Here is an 18,795-nt window from a genome sequence, read left to right on the forward strand (position 1 = left end):
TATATAAAGAACCGATCATCAAACGTGAGTTGGATAAAATAAAGAGTTGCAAGAAAAAATGTAGACCAAACATTGAGAGAAATTCACTCACGAAATTCCTATATAAACCGCACCTCCCCCTCGAATGATCACAAGCAAGTAAGCCGTTTTGTCGGCCTGTTGAGTTGTATATATCTCAAGAGGCATATAAATACGTACAAAACGACTACGGATTACCTTTTTTTCTTGTAAAATTTTGTGAATAAAATTATAAATTTGTGATAAATTATCTCGTATTCGAAATGGGAAGCAATACTATACCGCAGGTGCTGATCGCGTCTCTTGTTCTGGCCGCAACGGCGTCCCTTTGTACAGCTGTGGACGTTACTTACGATCGGCGGGGACTGGTGATCGATGGCAAGCGTCGGATTTTGGTATCTGGTTCCATTCATTATCCACGCAGTACCCCAGAGGTAAGTGTATATATATAAGTGTATAGATTGAACTGCATGTGGAATTGATAAATTACATCGGAAAAAAATAAAAAGTTTAAGCTTCTTTATTGTTATAAATTCGTAGCTTTTTTTATACATGCACAACACATATATACTCTTGTGTTGGTCCCACGTGCGTAACTGAAAATAAAGAATAAACTGGACACCGAGATTTACGTGGAAAACTCCTAAAAATTATTAGGGTAAAAACCACGGGCAAGATGAAAAGAATTTCACCATAATATTTTGTGGTGTACAACTCACTCACCGTGTTTCCAAAGAGAACACACACTCTCTTAATACAGGAGAACAAAACACATCACAAATATTATAGAACTAAGCACTCAAATGCTTATAAGATGAGAGAAAACTCGAAGAAGGGATGATTTCAGAATGAAAGAGGGAGCTCTATTTATAGAGCCACTTGACCGTGTGAAGACGCGTATAAAACGCGTCTTCCATCTTCCACGAAATTTCCTCCGAAATAGCAACCCACGTTTTTTTTTTCTCTTCAAAGAAGGCAGCAAAGCATATGGTCCATACAATAATTATTGCCGACATTTCTCCCACTTGGAGATTTGATTGAGAATCAAACACATCTCCACACATCCTTTCAATCTTGCCATTCCCTACTGCTTACGTTTTCGCTAGACCACTTGAGGATCTACACCACTGAAACTTATCAGTGTTCACTGGCTTGGTCAGAAAATCAGCTATGTTGTCCTTCGTATGGATCTTCTGCATATCCAAGCTTCCTTCTTCTACTACTTCCTGCACAAAGTGAAATTGTACTCCAATGTGTTTAGTCCTTGAATGAAAGGCTGGATTTCTTGCGATGTGCAAGGCACTCTGACTATCACAAAACAAAGGAACATTCTCTTGTTTGTGTCCGATCTCCTCCAATAATCTTTTAATCCATATTGCCTCCTTGCAAGCTTGAGTAGCTGCCATGTATTCTGCCTCTGTTGTAGATAACGCCACAACTGTCTGCAGTTTTGAAACCCAGCTTACAGCACCCCTTGCAAGTGTAAATACATAACCAGTAATAGATTTCCTCTTATCAGGATCACCTGCATAATCTGAATCGACATAGCCCCTGAGTGTAAAATCTGATCCTCCATAACATAATGCAGCATACGAGGTACCCTTAATGTATCGAAGGATCCTCTTAACAGTGCTCCAATGCTCTCTTCCAGGATTCACCATATACCGACTAACTGCTCCCATTGCTTGAGCAATGTCCAGTCTTGTACAGATCATGACGAACATAAAACTTCCCACTGCTGATGCATATGGTACTCGAGACATCTCTATCCTCTCTGCTTCACTGCTAGGACACATCTCGGAGGATAACTTGAAGTTAACAGGAAGAAGGGTTGAAATTGGCTTACTATCTTGCATGTGGAAGCGTTGCAAGATTTTCTTCAAATAATTTTTTTGGGAAAGCCAAATCTTTCTGTTACTTCTATCTCGGTGAACTTGCATCCCTAGAATCTTGTTTGCTGGTCCCAAGTCCTTCATATCAAATTCCCTAGCCAACTGTGCCTTCAATCCTTGGACCTGATATTTGTTGGGGCCTGCTACCAACATGTCGTTCACATACAACAGCAAAATAATATAATCATCACCAGACCTCTTGAAATATGTACAAGGGTCTGCACTCAGTCTGTTGTATCCAAGGCTCATGATATAGGAATCAAATCTCTTGTACAAACACCTCGGCGCTTGTTTGAGACCGTACAGAGATTTCTTCAACCTGCAAACCAAGTTCTCTTTGCCTTTTTCCGCAAAACCTTCTGGCTGGAGCATATAGATTTCTTCTTCAAGATCTCCATGAAGAAACGCCGTTTTCACATCTAGCTGTTCTAGATGTAGGTCAAACACCGCACACAATGCCAACACCACTCTGACTATTGTAAGCCGAACCACAGGGGAAAATATCTCATTGAAGTCAATGCCTTCTTTCTGAGCATACCCTTTTACCACCAATCTAGCATGATACCGCTCCACTTGGTTATTGCCATCTCGCTTGATCTTATAGACCCATATGTTACCGATGGCTTTCCTCCCTCGTGGTAGTGTAACAAGATCCCAAGTTTTATTCCTGTCTAATGCCTCCAACTCTTCTTGCATTGCTATCATCCACAAGGATACATCCGAGCTTTGAGTAGCCTCGTGGAAACTCGATGGCTCATCATCCTCTGATAATAGACAATATGCAATGTTGCTTTCAGTGACATAATCTGAAAGCCAACCTGGCGGTCTTCTGTCTCGAGTTGACAGCCTCACATTGGAAACCTCAGACTCAACATGTTCTTGTTCTTCGTGCTCTGGTACTGCTTCACAAGAAACTTGACCTTCGTCCGTCTTATTTTCCACCTGAAAAATAGTAGTTTCTGAATTCGGTGTGCCTTTGTCTCCCTTTACTTTATCTTCCTCGAAGATAACATCCATGCTGATGACAAGCTTGTGAACAGTAGGATCCCACAAGCGAAACCTCTTTACTCCATCAGCATAACCCAAGAAGATACATTTTCTGGATTTCGAATCCAACTTCGATCTTTCTCGCTCATTGTACAGAACGTACACCAGACTTCCAAATGTATGCAAATGAGAATAATCTGTCAGCTTCCCGGTCCACATCTCCATCGGAGTCTTCAGATCAATCGCCGCTGAAGGAGAACGATTGATAATATAACAAGCGGTTTTGACTGCCTCCGCCCAAAATGACTTGTCTAGACCCGCAGTCCTCAACATAGCTCTTGTTCTGTCCAACAAGGTTCTATTCATCCGCTCCGCCACTCCATTCTGTTGAGGTGTGTACGCCGTCGTGAATTGTCTCTTGATGCCCTCATGTTGACAATATGCATCAAATTTATCACTGGTATATTATCCTCCATTGTCAGTCCTCAAACACCTGATTTTCTTTTCAGAATCAAGTTCAACCCGTGCTTTGAGATCTTTGAAGATCTGGAAAACATCTGATTTCTTCTTGATTGGATACACCCAATATCTCCTAGAGAAATCATCAATATCTCCTGGCAGTTGAAGTGCCAAACTTTAATCTATGTTGTTTACTGGTAACACAGTGCTCACAAAAGGATAGTGAAACTTTTATAAGTCCCGGCAGCAGCTTCCGTTCTGAGAGAATTTTCAACCCCCGTTCTGACATATGCCCGAGCTTTCTATGCCATAACACTGTTAATTCTTCTCTTGAACCAATTGATGCAACAACTAGTTCTGCCTCTTTGTGTGTTTTCCCCAAAAGTACATACAGATTTACTGCAACCATTTCCGCCTTCATAACCACAAGCGCTCCCTTCACAATTTTCATGATCCCGTTCTCGATCCGAGTTTTGCACCCGATATCATCCAATTGCCCCAAGGACAAAATATTTTTCGTCAGTCCCTTCACATGTCGTACCTCTTGTATGGTGCGAATGGTGCCATCAAACATTTTAGTTTTGATAGTATCGACCCCAGCGATTTCCAAGACATGGTCATTTCCCATGAATACATATCCTCCTGAGACTGGTTCATAATGATCAAACCATTCTCTCCGAGACGTCATGTGCCACGTCGCTCCTAAATCCATAATCCATGTATCACAAAATTTGTGCCTGCTTTATGCAACAGTTGCTACTTCGCTAAATAATATTTCACCACTGCCTGAAGTACTGGCCACATTTCCTTGAGAGCTTTTATCGATACTCGTACACTCTTTCTTGAAGTGCCATTTACCGCCACATTTAAAGCAGTAAACATTTTTCTTCTTACTTCTCGACTTTGATCTACCTCGCCTTTGGCTCCCACTGGAGTCACGGTCCATAAATCTTCCTCTTATCATCGGCGAAGCCTCTGCCTGCTTCGAAGTTACCAACCTGTCTTCCTTATTCTTGCGTCGGCTTTCTTCTCCGAGAACCGCAGTCAAGACATCGTCGAATTTTAGAAAGCCCATAAGAATATTGTTGGTTATGTTGATGATAAGTTGATCATATGAATCTGGTAGACTTTGAAGTAGAAGATCCGCACGTTCATTTTCCCCTATTTTATGCCCCATGGAAGTGAGTTGGGCAAATAGAGTATTTAGTGTGTTGATATGGTCGGTCATCGATGAAGATTCCGCCATCCGAAGAGTATAAAGTCTTCTCTTTAGGAAAATCATGTTGTGTAGCGACTTGACCTCGTACATCTTTGTCAGAGTATTCCAGATAACTTTGGCTGTTTTTATCTCAGAGTTACTTGACAAAACTTCGTCAGCTATAGCCAAGTGTAAATTGGCAACAACATTATCATTCATCTCGTTCCACTTTCCATCATCCGCAATCTCCACTGGTCTATCTCCAATAGCCGCCAAGCAATTCTCATTTCTTAAAACTGCTTGTATCTTTATTTTCCACAGCATAAAATTGCTTCCATTGAACTTTGCTATCTCGTACCTTCCCGCCATTATGTCTACAACAATTTTAGTAGACCGGACAAAATAATCTCGCCTTAAATAAAAAATCTCAAAAAATCTTTTTCTGATGTGGAAGATCAGTCTAGACTGCAACCAAAGAGCATACTCAGAATTTTAAGAAATTTTAAACCAAGGCTCTGATACCACTTGTTGGTCCCACGTGCCGAATTTGAGATAATAAAAACCGAAAATAAAGAATAAACTGGACACCGAGATTTACGTGAAAAACCCCTAAAAATTATTAGGGTAAAAACCACGGGCAAGATGAAAAGAATTTCACTAATATTTTGTGGTGTACAACTCACTCACTGTGTTTCCAAAAAGAACACACACTCTCTTAATACAGGAGAACAAAACACCTCACAAATATTATAGAACTAAGCACTCAAATGCTTATAAGATGATAGAAAACTCGAAGAAGGGATGATTTCAGAATGAAGGATGGAGCATTATTTATAGAGCCCCTTGACCGTGTGAAGACGCGTAGAAATTTCCTCCGAAATAGCAACCCACGTTTTTTTTCTCTTCAAAGAAGGCAGCAAAGCATGTGGTCCCTACAATAATTATTGTCGACATCTTGAAGCACATAGATATGGAATTATATCAAATATATAATTATTTTTACTATATATATAATTGTTAATTTTGATTTTGATAAATTTAATTTTCAACTTTAAATCCAAAATATTATTATATATACGTGTGTGTAATTAAGTTGCATGCATGCATGAATTGCAGATGTGGCCAGATTTGATCCAGAAATCAAAGGAGGGTGGTTTGGACATTAGCGAGACCTACGTCTTCTGGGACATGCATGAACCTACCCGAGGCCAGGTGAGATTACGATCAGTTCACAATTTTTTTAATTAAAAATAAATAAATAAATTGAAACGACTAATATTCGAGTCCCATTGGAGTAAAATAAAATTTAATGACATATTTTGATTTTGCAGTATGATTTCACTGGAAGAAAAGATTTGGTGAAGTTCCTAAAATTAGTAGGTGAAGCTGGTTTATATGTTCATCTCCGAATCGGACCTTACGTTTGCGCTGAGTGGAACTACGGGTATATAAGCATGCAACTCAATCTTTTTGTTCTTCCTTTATGATTCTGTCGATCGATTTCGGTTGCATGTCATGAAATTGGGAGATCGTTTGCTAATGATTTTATGGTTTATAATATTACAGTGGGTTCCCTCTTTGGTTGCATTTTATCCCCGGGATTCAGCTTCGAACGGACAACGAGCCGTACAAGGTTTCTTCTTCTTCTTTTTTTTTTTTGCCTTCCCTTTTTTCGATTAGGCGAATTTCTACATGTTTTTTCTTTTTATCCACGTTACTGTTTATAAATGTTAATTAATTCATGAATATTTTGTTGTTTTAGGCGGAAATGAAACGATTCGTGACCAAGATTGTGAACTTGATGAAGCAAGAAAATCTGTATGCATCCCAAGGAGGACCCATTATTCTGTCTCAGGTATTGTTGAGGGAACTTGATACAAAGCAAATGTTTATTTTTGAAGGGAATGGAATGGTTTTGTTTTAAGGAATTTAACGAATCTCTGATGGCAGATCGAAAACGAATATGGCACATTGATTGGGAATATGGTCCAAAAGCCAAAAGTTACATTGAATGGGCAGCAGAATTGGCTACATCCATGAACGCTGGGGTTCCATGGGTGATGTGTCAGCAAAATAATGCGCCTCAAATCTCAATCTATGGCAAGTTCTTGATTTCTTGGTCTTTTCATTTTTTATGAACTCTTGGTTATTACATTCACACAGAGCCTCTCATCGTTACATCCTCGCGCTAAGGCGATGCTATCTTAAGTTTATGCTAAATAGATGGATCTGATGGACGCCCATAAATACTTGGAAACGTTTGAGCACCTGCAGGCCAGGGTGGAAAATTGTCCACCATCGTTTATAAAAAAATTTCTTTAACTCTTTCTTTGTTAAAAAAAAAAAAAAACTCCACGATTTTAGCTTAAGAATGTATTAGTTCACCTCTAAAAAATTATAAAAGCAATGAATTACATATTTTGTCCCTTATCATTGGATCTTGGCTCCATTTTGAGTCGTTAATCGAACCAACACTTACTCTTGTTATTTCTTTTGAGCAGATAAACACTTGCAATGGCTTTTACTGCGACCAGTTTTCTCCAAATTCTGATCAGAAGCCCAAATTTTGGACAGAGCTCTGGAGGGGATGGTAACTTGTCAATCCCTTGAGATGCATATTTTATTTTAAGTTTGCATACATCTGCGTCCTGAGTTTGATATCTGATTGCTAATTATTATATTCACTGGTCTGGATTGTCAATGTATTTAGGTTCACTGCATGGGGTGACCCTGTTCCATACAGACCTGCGGAAGACGTCGCTTTTGCCGCTGCACGTTTTTATCAGCTCAATGGAACCTTAGTCAACTATTACATGGTACTTCTGATTTTAGTTGTTGTTTAATTGTCATCATGAGAACTTTCTTGCCAATCGGTTCCATATATATGCAGTACCATGGTGGAACTAACTTTGGCCGGACTTCTGGTGGACCCTTCATCAGTACAACCAACGATTATGATGCTCCTATTGATGAGTTCGGTATGACACTCACACTAATTACTATTTGATACAGTACAAATTATGATTGTTGCTTGTTATGAACAAAGCAGCATAAAAATATTCAAAGTTTCAAACAAAAGCTAAACATTGTCCTTGCTAAATTATCAGATTTTGTAACTTTTTTGTTAGGATTATTTTGTCCGACTGATGCTCAAAATAATAAGAATATCAATATATGATGTAAAATAGAAAATTTGTGTTTTGTCAGAAGTAGGTGTTGTTCCAGATGTTACAACATCTGGGACAACATGCAGCGGAAAATCGTATTTTGTAACACAAATTGACTTTAAATAAACAACTTAGACGAGATTAAATTTGCACAAGTAAATTTGCACAAGTATAAATACTTGTGCGGTGCCTTATGGCAAAAATTAATCACTAGAAAAATAAATCGTTTACAAAAACCTAACACTAGTGATTATGACAAAAATCAATTTCCTCAACAAGTTGAGAAAACAAATGCTTTCTAAAAACAAATAACCAGAATAAAACTAAAAACAAGAAAGCAAAATGTGTTGCTAAAAAAGAGATCCACGAGAAACAGTCTTCGGCCAACTTCTTCACAGATGTTCTCAACATTCACGGCAACACCCTATCACAACTCTTCAAAACACAGCACGTCTCTTGAATAAGGTTTTCTCTGAAATTTACGACGTGCAAAAGTGCACACGATATGCAACCACGAAAACTTTTAAGCAAAGAGTGAAAAACACGATAGCAATAAATTGAAGAAGCCGCCCACGAAAAATACTCCACGAAAAACTCCACCACTAAAACTCCTTCACTAAAACTGTCCGAATTTCTCTTCGTCTCTCTCTATCCCTTAAGCTTTTGAATCTCCATCTCTTATTTATAAATTTCTCATCTTCTATGATTTATCTTCAAGGAAATCTATAAGATATGATATACAAGAATTATATTAGAAACAAAATCAATAATATCATATCATGTAAATCATTATCATAAATATTATATCTATAAAATCTTTATCATAAACATAATATCTAGAAAAGTAAAACACAATATTCCATATAATTTTATCAAGATGAAATTAAAATTAAGGAAGATATTATATCACAATAAAATCTTAACATAATTATCTAGAAAGGCAAAATCATAATTAAATATTAAATATCAATCAAATCAACAAGGAAAAGACAATACTAGGAAAATCAATTTAATATGAAAATTATATTTTCCTTCAATCTCCCCCTTTTTGCCTTTCTGGACAAAATCAAATCAAACTCAATTTCTCAGTTGAACTTCAGTTAACTCCCCCTTAATATGAGAATTTTTCTCCCTCTGAATAAAATCAAGTTGGTACGGGTGTTGTTCGTTGTGTTGGCAACACCTGAGACAACCCCTGCAAAAATCATTAACATTTCATTAAAACAGAAACACATCAGGGAAGCATAACCTTAACAAAGCAGAATATTAAAAACGAAATCAAGCAAATGTATCAGATAGATGGTATCATTTGATCCTTTCAATTCACACTCCCTTGAGTTTGAGTCACGTCTTCTCCCTCTTTTTGTCCAGAATGGACATCTACCTCCATAGCCAGACGATAGTCAGAAACTAAGTTTTCGTAGGAGACCAGATCAGCTTTGGCCCGTACTCACTTACCAAAATTACTGAGATAATTGCGTCCAAAATCATTTCAAAATAATTTTCAGAATTGGAACCCGCATCGATTCTGTTGAAATACGCATACCCTTTTGACCAACAATATTCACAATGTTATGTTTATGCATGACCTATTTATGCCTAATAATAGAATGTAACAGAAATGAAAACATGAAAACAAATATGAGATATGTTCACAAATGAAGTGTTTTCACAAATGTTGGCAACATCTTCTGACAACACGCACAATTCCAGAAAAATAATTTTGATTTTTCTTCACACTTGGTGACTTAACAGCTTTCTGATCATAGAAGTGGTAGCTCCCACACTAGAAGAACGGTATTCTTTAGGACTCCTATAGGTAGCTTTTTCCAATTTCTTCTATTTTACCTTCTGTATGAAATTCAGAAGAGGTAGCTCCCACACTAAAAGCACAGTCTTCATTGGACTCTTTTAGGTAGCTTTTTCCATCTTTTCTTCTGATACAGAGCACATTCATGATTGATTTTGTTTTTTACTCAATCTTTTCAAGTCACTTTTCGTATGGGACAATGTCATGGAGTATATGAACATTTTTCAACTACATTGTGATTTAATCAGATTGTTAACCATATCCAAGTGTGTTAATTAAGATAGAGTAAGGAATTGTAAGTGTAACAGAAGAATAAGCAACATCATTCCAACACATCATATAACAGTATGAATGTAATGCAGAATGCCGAAATCCTAAAATTGCACATGCATGTTAGGTGTTGTCCGAGATGTTGTAACATCTGAGACAACATCTATGAATGATCAGGCAGAACACATGCTGAGAGATTTACTAAGGTTGAAGAATCTCTCAAAATCTAATGCTTTTGTGAATATGTCAGCCAATTGGTTTGTACCAACAAATTCAATTCGAATCAATCCTATTTCTACTAAATTTCGATAAAGTGATGTCTAATGTCAATGTATTTTGTTCGAGAGTGTTGTACTGGAATTTTTGAAATATTGATTGCACTAGAATTATCACACTACACAACTAAAGTTTCACTTTTAAGTCCATAGTCTTCTATCATTTGATTCATCCACAAAAGATGAGTGCAACCACTTCTTGCTGCCACATATTCGGATTCAGCAGTTGAAAGTGACACAAAAAGATGTCATCATGCATTTGTTTTATTTGTAAACCAAGAAAGAAACTTAATTCACCAACCATGCTCATTTCAAATGTAGATGACATGCACTCAACAAAATTATCAGCATGCTTTTGAGATGAGGAACCTAAGATTATATCATCAACATAGACTTGACAAATAAGAATCTCACCTTTAGATTTCTGAATAAAAAGAGTTTTGTCTACCTCACCTCGTTTGAAGCCAATTTCCAGTAGATATTCACTCAATCTGTGAGTATAAGGAGCTCATGCAAATAAGTCCAGCCATCTTTCGGTAATCCACTTTTTCTTTCTTTCGAGTTTGGACACCTTTATGCATACTTCCAATTATTTGAGATGATGGATGATTTTTCTGAATTTTACTTGGAATATTCTGTCCATCATCTACTGCGTCATCATCGTTATTCGTTTTGTCATCAGCTTCAGTGACTTCAGTGTCAAGTGTTGTGCTAGGTGTTGCAACTTCTGGAGCAACATCTGCATTTTCCAGTATGATTGGAATTTCCAGTAGGTCTTCCACATTATCTTCAGCTGTTTTCTTTTTCAAATCTGCACAGTCATCAAAAACAACATTAATGGATTCCATAATAGTCCTAGTTCGTAAATTAAACATGCGGTAAGCTCGACTATTAGTTGCATATCCAAAAAACAAACACTTATCACTCTTTGAATCAAATTTTGCAAGTTGATCCTTGTCATTCAAAACATAGCACACACAACCAAAAACATGAAAATATTTAAGGTTAGGCTTCTTTCCCATAATTATCTCATATAATGTCATAGTCGAACCACTTTTCAAATACACCCTATTTAAAATATGACATGCGGTGTTAAGGGCTTCTGCCCAAAAACGCTTTGAAATGCACTTTGAAGTCAACACCACCCTTGCCATTTCTTGAAGTGTTCTATTCTTACGTTCGGCTATCCCATTTTGTTGTGGTTTCTTTGGAGCAGAAAATTCATGTGAAATACCTTTTTTGTCACAAAAAGATGAGAATGAGGAGTTTTCAAATTCTTTATCATGGTCAGTCCTTATCCTTCTCACTTCAAATTATGAAAGTTTGTAATCCTTGTGACCAATTTTTTAAACAGATTGAAAGTGTCTGATTTCTCCATAATGAAATTTATCCAAGAAAACCGTGAGAAATCATCAACACAAACAAATGAATACTTCTTACCTCCAAAACTTTCCACTTCCACAGGACCCATAAGATCCATGTGTAGCAATTCGAGGCAACGTGTTGTCCCAAAGTGGGGCAACATATGATGTGACACGCGAGTTTGCTTATCCTTTTGACAGTCTCCACAAACATATGGTGTACTAGATGATAGGTTAGGCATACCTCGTACAGCATCGTACTTACTCAAATTCTTCAGGGTTTTGAAACTAGCATGTCCAAGTTTTTGATGCCATAGGTCGAGTTCACTAACTTCTGCATGTTTGCATGAAAGTCCTTCACCTATTTGGTAGTAATTGTCCGAAGACCTTGTACATGTCATAATGCACAAGTTAGTTTCATCAAACACTTCACACATATGTTTATCAAACTCGACATGCAAATTATCATCACACAGTTGGCTTATGCTTATCAAATTCGAATTTAATCCTTCAACATGAAGCACATTGTGGAGCTTTGGTAGTCCTTCAACATTTAATGTTCCATTTCCAACAATCCTTCCTTTAGCTCCCCCTCCATAGGTTACTCTACCACATTTTTGTTCAACATAATCAGTTAGATGTTCTTGTGATCCTGTCATATGGCGTGAGCTTCCACTATCAAAATACAAATGACCTGCAATGTTAGTTTTCAATGAAGTATAGACAACTTTACAGTGAGTTTTTACCTTTGGTACCCAAATTTGTCTTATTGTAGGTCGGCGGTTGGAGGTGTTGCGGGAAATGTTGGACAACATTCGGGGCAACATCTGGCTCGACTTTTGATTCATGCGATCATCCCTGAGTTTAAAACAGTATGGCCTGATATGACCAGGCTTAAAGCAGTAATGACATACATACCTTCGTTTTCTTCTCTTAGGGACATGTGTAGTATGTTGTCTTTTTGGTGGAGAGCTTTTGGTTGAAGATGTAGTTTGAGATGGTGTGAATGTTTCAGTTTTTCCTTTCACAAACACAGTAGATTTTGAAGATTCACCAATCTCAAACACGCTGTCTTTGAAACCTAAGCCGTTTTTGTCATCTCTTCCCATCAAAAGTATGGAATCAAGCTTGGACGTGCTTGAATTAAACTTGGATAAAGTCTCAGTTGCTGTTCGAAGCTCATCATTGGCCTTGCCAAGTTCTAAGTCCTTTTTGCTCAAAATTACTTCAAGTTTGACAATTACGGCTTTTAGATCAATGTTCTCCTTCATGAGACTTGAGTGCAACTTGTTTTTTTTGGTCCAATCTTCAAACAACTCTTCGTAAAGCTTTTGCACACTCTAAAGTGTGATTCCTTCCTCATCATCTTCTGATTCATCATCTCCACTCAAATTTTCAGAAGTTGTGGATTTCAAACATACTGATTTTTTGCAGATGTTGCGGCCAGGTGTGGCAACACCTAGGGCAACACCTAAAGTATTTACTTGCAACCAGCGTTTTTCTTCATTCCTTGGTCGAAACTGTTGTTTGACATGAGGTTTAGGAGCTGGTGGTCGAAGTGCTGCGTTTGTCAGTGATGTGTCCATTTAAATATTTATGTCAAACAAAATAAAAACCAGAATCAGCACTTAGTAAATCAAGATTAGGCTATGATATCACTTGTCAGGATTATTTTGTCCGACAGATGCTCAAAATAATAAGAATATCAGTATATGATATAAAATAGAAAATTTGTGTTTTGTCAGAATTAGGTGTTGTTCCAGATGTTACAACATCTGGGACAACATGCAGCGGAAAATCGTATTTTGTAACACAAATTGACTTTAAATAAACAACTTAGACGAGATTAAATTTGCACAAGTATAAATACTTGAGCGGTGCCTTATGGCAAAAATTAATCATTAGAACAATCAATCGTTTACAAAAACCTAACACTAGTGATTATGACAAAAATCAATTTCCTCAACAAGTTGAGAAAACAAATGCTTTCTAAAAACAAATAACCAGAATAAAACTAAAAACAAGAAAGCAAAATGTGTTGCTAAAAAAGAGATCCACGAGAAACAGTCTTCGGCCAACTTCTTCACAGATGTTCTCAACATTCACGGCAACACCCTATCACAACTCTTGAAAACACAGCACGTCTCTTGAATAAGGTTTTCTCTGAAATTCACGACGTGCAAAAGTGCACACGATATGCAACCACGAAAACTTTTAAGCAAAGAGTGAAAAACACGATAGCAATAAATTGAAGAAGCCGCCCACGAAAAATACTCCACGAAAAACTCCACCACTAAAACTCCTCCACTAAAACTGTCCGAATTTCTCTTCGTCTCTCTCTATCCCTTAAGCTTTTGAATCTCCATCTCTTATTTATAAATTTCTCATCTTCTATGATTTATCTTCAAGAAAATCTATAAGATATGATATACATGAATTATATTAGAAACAAAATCAATAATATCATATCATGTAAATCATTATCATAAATATTATATCTATAAAATCTTTATCATAAACATAATATCTAGAAAAGTAAAACACAATATTCCATATAATTTTATCAAGATGAAATTAAAATTAAGGAAGATATTATATCACAATAAAATCTTAATATAATTATCTAGAAAGGCAAAATCATAATTAAATATTAAATATCAATCAAATCAACAAGAAAAAGATAATATTAGAAAAATCAATTTAATATAAAAATTATATTTCACTTCACTTTTAAACTCTTTATTGTTGGACAATAGTTTAATTGCTTAAAGTCAAAATAAGTTTTGATAATTGATCCTAATCTCCTTAAAATCCTCCTAGTTTAAATGCTGAGGGATTTGACAAAAGTTTTCCATGTCTATCTAAGGACTACTGAGGCAGCCTAAGTGGGGTCACTTGAGAGATCTACACAAGGCCATTAAACTTTGTGAAGATGCAATGGTGGAGGCTGACGGAAACACTACTTCTCTCGGATCAAATGCGGAGGTAAAAGTTCAACTTTATATTCTATTAATTTTTATGCATGAAGTTATGCCCTGTCAATCTTCATAATTCAGCTCAAGAGAGTCCCATGTTCTGAACTATCGTCTTAGACCCTATAGATCTTTACTTGAACTATTTACTGCACAATTAGGTGTCTCCAACTAATGTAGTTTAAATTTGTAGTTCAAATTCGCACTTTGATTTAATGTCTTCTATTGCATGTAAGAATGATATTGACTTAGAGCGAAGTATAAATTTAGACAAAAAAAAATTCCATGGATCTTGATAAGATCTGCTATTCAGCTTTAAATCTTAGAATTTATGCACGCGGAATAATGGTGGTAGATTATTTTCCTTGACTGTGTAATTTGATGTCCTGTGCATTAGCTAATTGTTTTAAATGACTCTATTGCGCTAAAATCATACATTATTGTACCATGCATGTATTATTTTGTTTCGCAAACTTAGCTCATATTTTATTGTGGTTTCTGTTGTTTCCAACCTGGACTTTCAGGCCACTGTCTATAAAACTGAATCAGGGGAATGTGCTGCTTTTCTAGCCAATATGGACAACCAGAAGGATCAAACCGTATACTTCAACGGCAATTACTATGAATTGCCTGCTTGGTCTGTTAGCATCTTACCAGACTGCAAGAATGTAGTATATAATACCGCGAAGGTTCGCCTCATAAACCTTTATTTTGTGTCTCTCAGTGTGAAACCGTGGATCCTACTTGTCACACATGGATTTCATATTCTTTAATGCTCACGGTTTTTCAAGTTTTATGGTAACATCTTGAACAATGTGTCTTACTTAAATCAGTGGGTGATTTAACATGTTGATATCATCAGTCGAGATAACGAGTTTAAAATATGTAGATGCAAATAATGAAGGCTTTGGAATTAAATGCAAAAATTCAAAGTTCTGGTGGATGGGAACAACCCTAAGTTGAACGGGGAACCTAATCCAACACATTCTGTTTAATTAAGATCCATTTTTCTGATCTTTTGAATTTGCCGAGATGTCTTTGAAGTATACTCACTCGCTGCAAGATTACCTGCCATATGTATCAACATGAACTACTTCACTGATTTTATTTTTTAAAATTACAGATTAATTCTGTGAGCGACAACAAAGTTCGTTCGCCAACCCCACAAAATGGTACCACACCTGGTGCATCCCTCTCAGGTTGGAGTTGGTTCCGGGAACCTGTTGGCATTTCAAGTAACAATGCATTTGAGTTACTTGGGTTGATGGAGCAGATTAACACTACCGCTGATAAAAGTGACTACCTCTGGTATTCTTTAAGGTATACAGGTTGATCACGAAAACTTGTAAGCAAATTTTCTCGCTTGTTACTTTTTTGACATTCACTATTGTGTTTTCCAGCACCCAAATAAATCCAAATGACCCTTTGCTTCGAGATGGCTCTCAGATTCTGTTACATATTGATACACTTGGTCATGTATTTCATGCCTTTGTCAATGGAAGGCGTGTAGGTACGGAAAACGATTCCTACCAACAGAATTTGTCTTAGAACCTCTTGTGTTTCATTTAAAGTTCCATTCTATGTACTCAACTAGCTTCTGGATCGGGTGTTTGCAGGTAGTGGAAACAGTCACATCAATAAGGCTTCCATAGAGGTTCCTGTGACCCTTGAACCCGGAACTAACAAGATAGACCTCTTGAGTGTGACAGTTGGATTAAAGGTTTCAAACACTTTGAATACTTTCTTTTAGCAATGCATAGAGAATTATTTTCTTATACAATTCCCTTCCTGATTCAGAACTATGGAGCTTTCTTTGATTTATCGGGAGCGGGAATTACTGGTCCAATTCAGTTGAAAGGTTTAAGCAACGGTTCAACCATTGACCTCTCTTCAGAATATTGGACGTACCAGGTTATTGGTCTAAACTTTGTAACACACCATACACTGTGATGGAACTTGTTCCCTGTTGAACTGTATAAGTGCTGAGAAAAATCTTTGTAGAGCATTTAATAGATTTACAGCTTTTCACCATTATAGACTTTCTCACTGTGTAATATTCCTCACAGATTGGTTTGAAAGGGGAAGAATCAGGGCTATCTACAGGAAGTTCCCCACTTTGGTTGTCCAAACCTGCTTTGCCTAAATATACTCCTCTGACTTGGTACAAGGTAAAACAGCATGCATTTTCAATTTCCTGTCTGAATAAACATCTGAGAAAAGAATTTCCGGTGATTATGACTCCTGAAAAACTGAGCTTGTAGAAGCAGCATCAATATAAACATATGCAGAAGCCTACTCCTTTTTTTTCAAGTCAAAAAGTAAATCCAAATGCTTTAGTGTTCATGGCTGAGATTGTCTATGTAGTACTGCCATCACAATCACCAATCCAAGTGCACCCAATCTATCATGAGGGCCAAAGAAAAATTAAGAAAGTAATGAGAAATATTGATCTTTTTCATTTTCATTCAGGGCATGCTTTTCTGTGTTCCTTGGCTATGAATATTTGAATAATGACATGAAAATTATGCAATAACCCCTAGATATCGTGTTCACAAGGGCTTCGCAGGAATAACTGGTTTCTAGCACAACGCTAGTATATGCTTTAATTACCTTTCGTAAAGCAAAAAGTAGTCGTTGTAACTTAAAATCTATTAGTTTTTCAGCTTTGGGTTGAAATTGTTTATGCAAGACAACATGATCTGATATCTCCTGCTTTCTTTTTCTTTTTCTTTTTCTTTTTAATCTAGACGACTCTTTCTGCTCCCCCTGGAAATAGTCCTGTTGCGATGGAGTTCACGGGCATGCAAAAGGGTCAGGCCTGGATAAATGGACAGAGCATTGGACGTTACTGGCCAGCCAGTATTGCTAATGTAGACGCCAAGTGTACAAACACTTGCAACTATAAAGGAAGTTACGACCAAAACAAATGTCTGGCAGGTTGCGGAAAACCAACTCAGCAATAGTGAGTATATCAAATTTCGGCACTACTACTACTAAGTTCTTTCGCATGCTACATACATTCATATTGCCTGAGTATAATCTTGCAGTTATCATGTCCCCCGTTCATGGCTTAAACCAAGTGGAAACGTCTTGGTGATGATGGAAGAAATTGGTGGCGATCCAACACGTGTATCTTTCGCTACAAGAGAGATTGGACCTATATGTGCACGAGTTTCTGAAAGTTTCCCGGTCCCCATTGATTCATGGAGCTCTAACCATTTGCAATCCAATACCAGTGTGCCAACAGTATCACTAGAGTGCCCCTCACCTAACCAAGTCATATCCGAACTCCAATTCTTGAGCTTTGGAAATCCTCATGGAACCTGTGGAAGCTTTACCCAAGGTCGTTGCAGGAGCTGATGAGCTAGGCGTGTTGTCCATAAGGTTTTTTTCCCTGAATTTTGAGTTCTGAAATATCATTTTGTCCAAATTAAGATGTTTCTTTCTCACTCGTCATGACAAATGTACACAGGCTTGTGTCGGAAAAACAAGATGCAGTATTGAAGTCTCTGTGAAGAATCTTGGTGACCCTTGTCCAAATGTTACAAAGAGTTTGGCTGTACAAGCTACCTGTGCTTGAGAACCTAATTGTTGCGCCATCAGCTATTCGAATACAGTTCAATCACATAATTTATATCTGCTATGATTCGAGAATTTTTTCATTTGCTCAAGTCTTTAACATCTGTACATAATCTTTCCCACCCCTTTGCCCCTCCATCTTGTACATAACATGATTTTTTCATGATTATAAATAATGTTGTATAAAAGAATATTTTTGGTATTTCTGTGTTTTAAAGATGTTATACTGTGATCCAGTTGAGTTGATCAGGGAACCGATATCTTCATTCCTCGATAAATCAAAAATAAGAAGGAAAAGATCTTTAAAAGTGGGGTTTCAAATGATGTTCTATTTTCTTCTTTTTCGAACTATGGAACAATATTTTTAGTGATGCCAAATAACAACATATTTAGCAGCATCATCTTTGAAACTTGTAAACCTGGCAAGCAGATGACTACAAAGATGGCGCTTGATACTTATCTTCTCTCCCGTTGTAATAAGAATTTTCTCATTTGAACTCGATATTTTGTCTCAAACTTGAAATATTGGTTTTTTTTTTTTGGAATGGGAAATGTTTCAAACTTGAGAATTGAGATCTTGTTGCGGGATTCAAGCCATTAGCTCCTCATGCCTTTTATTATGTCCGATCTTTATTGATGAAACGATTTGTGGGATCGTGGCTTGAAATTTACTCGAGACTCCTGTTAATTATATCCTATGTCATCTTTAATTATGAGAATTTAGATTACATAATAAACATATAATTAATTATATCAACATAATAAATTTTATTCTATATAAATTTTTGTTATATAACTATTTATATT

The 18,795-nt window shown here is 36.8% G+C and overlaps 1 protein-coding gene and 1 pseudogene across 1 annotated transcript; one reads left to right on the forward strand and one right to left on the reverse strand.

The window, feature by feature from the left end:
* The first annotated feature begins 136 nt into the window (after positions 1-136).
* LOC142529155 (beta-galactosidase 8-like) lies at positions 137-18,190 on the forward strand (annotated as a pseudogene).
* LOC142529154 (uncharacterized) lies at positions 10,022-11,798 on the reverse strand. The gene is made up of 2 exons (XM_075634590.1): positions 11,517-11,798; positions 10,022-10,887 (listed from the first exon to the last, which is right to left on the reverse strand). Exons 1-2 carry the CDS (start codon positions 11,677-11,679, stop codon positions 10,559-10,561), a joined length of 492 nt encoding a protein of 163 aa, XP_075490705.1. The 5' UTR covers positions 11,680-11,798; the 3' UTR covers positions 10,022-10,558.
* Positions 18,191-18,795: the final 605 nt, after the last annotated feature.

The sequence above is a fragment of the Primulina tabacum genome, chromosome 16 (genome assembly GCF_025594145.1).
Source record: "Primulina tabacum isolate GXHZ01 chromosome 16, ASM2559414v2, whole genome shotgun sequence".
NCBI classification, from domain to species: Eukaryota; Viridiplantae; Streptophyta; class Magnoliopsida; order Lamiales; family Gesneriaceae; genus Primulina; species Primulina tabacum.

What these genes read in the sequence shown, in the direction of transcription:
- LOC142529154 (XM_075634590.1), bottom strand. Translation starts at nt 11,679, where the DNA reads ATGCCTAACCTATCATCTAGTACACCATATGTTTGTGGAGACTGTCAA. An exon ending in GGAAGTGGAAAGTTTTGGAG is followed by an intron (nt 10,888 to 11,516) that starts GTAAGAAGTATT and finishes ATGACTGTGCAG; the next exon opens with ATTTGAAAAAGAAAACAGCT.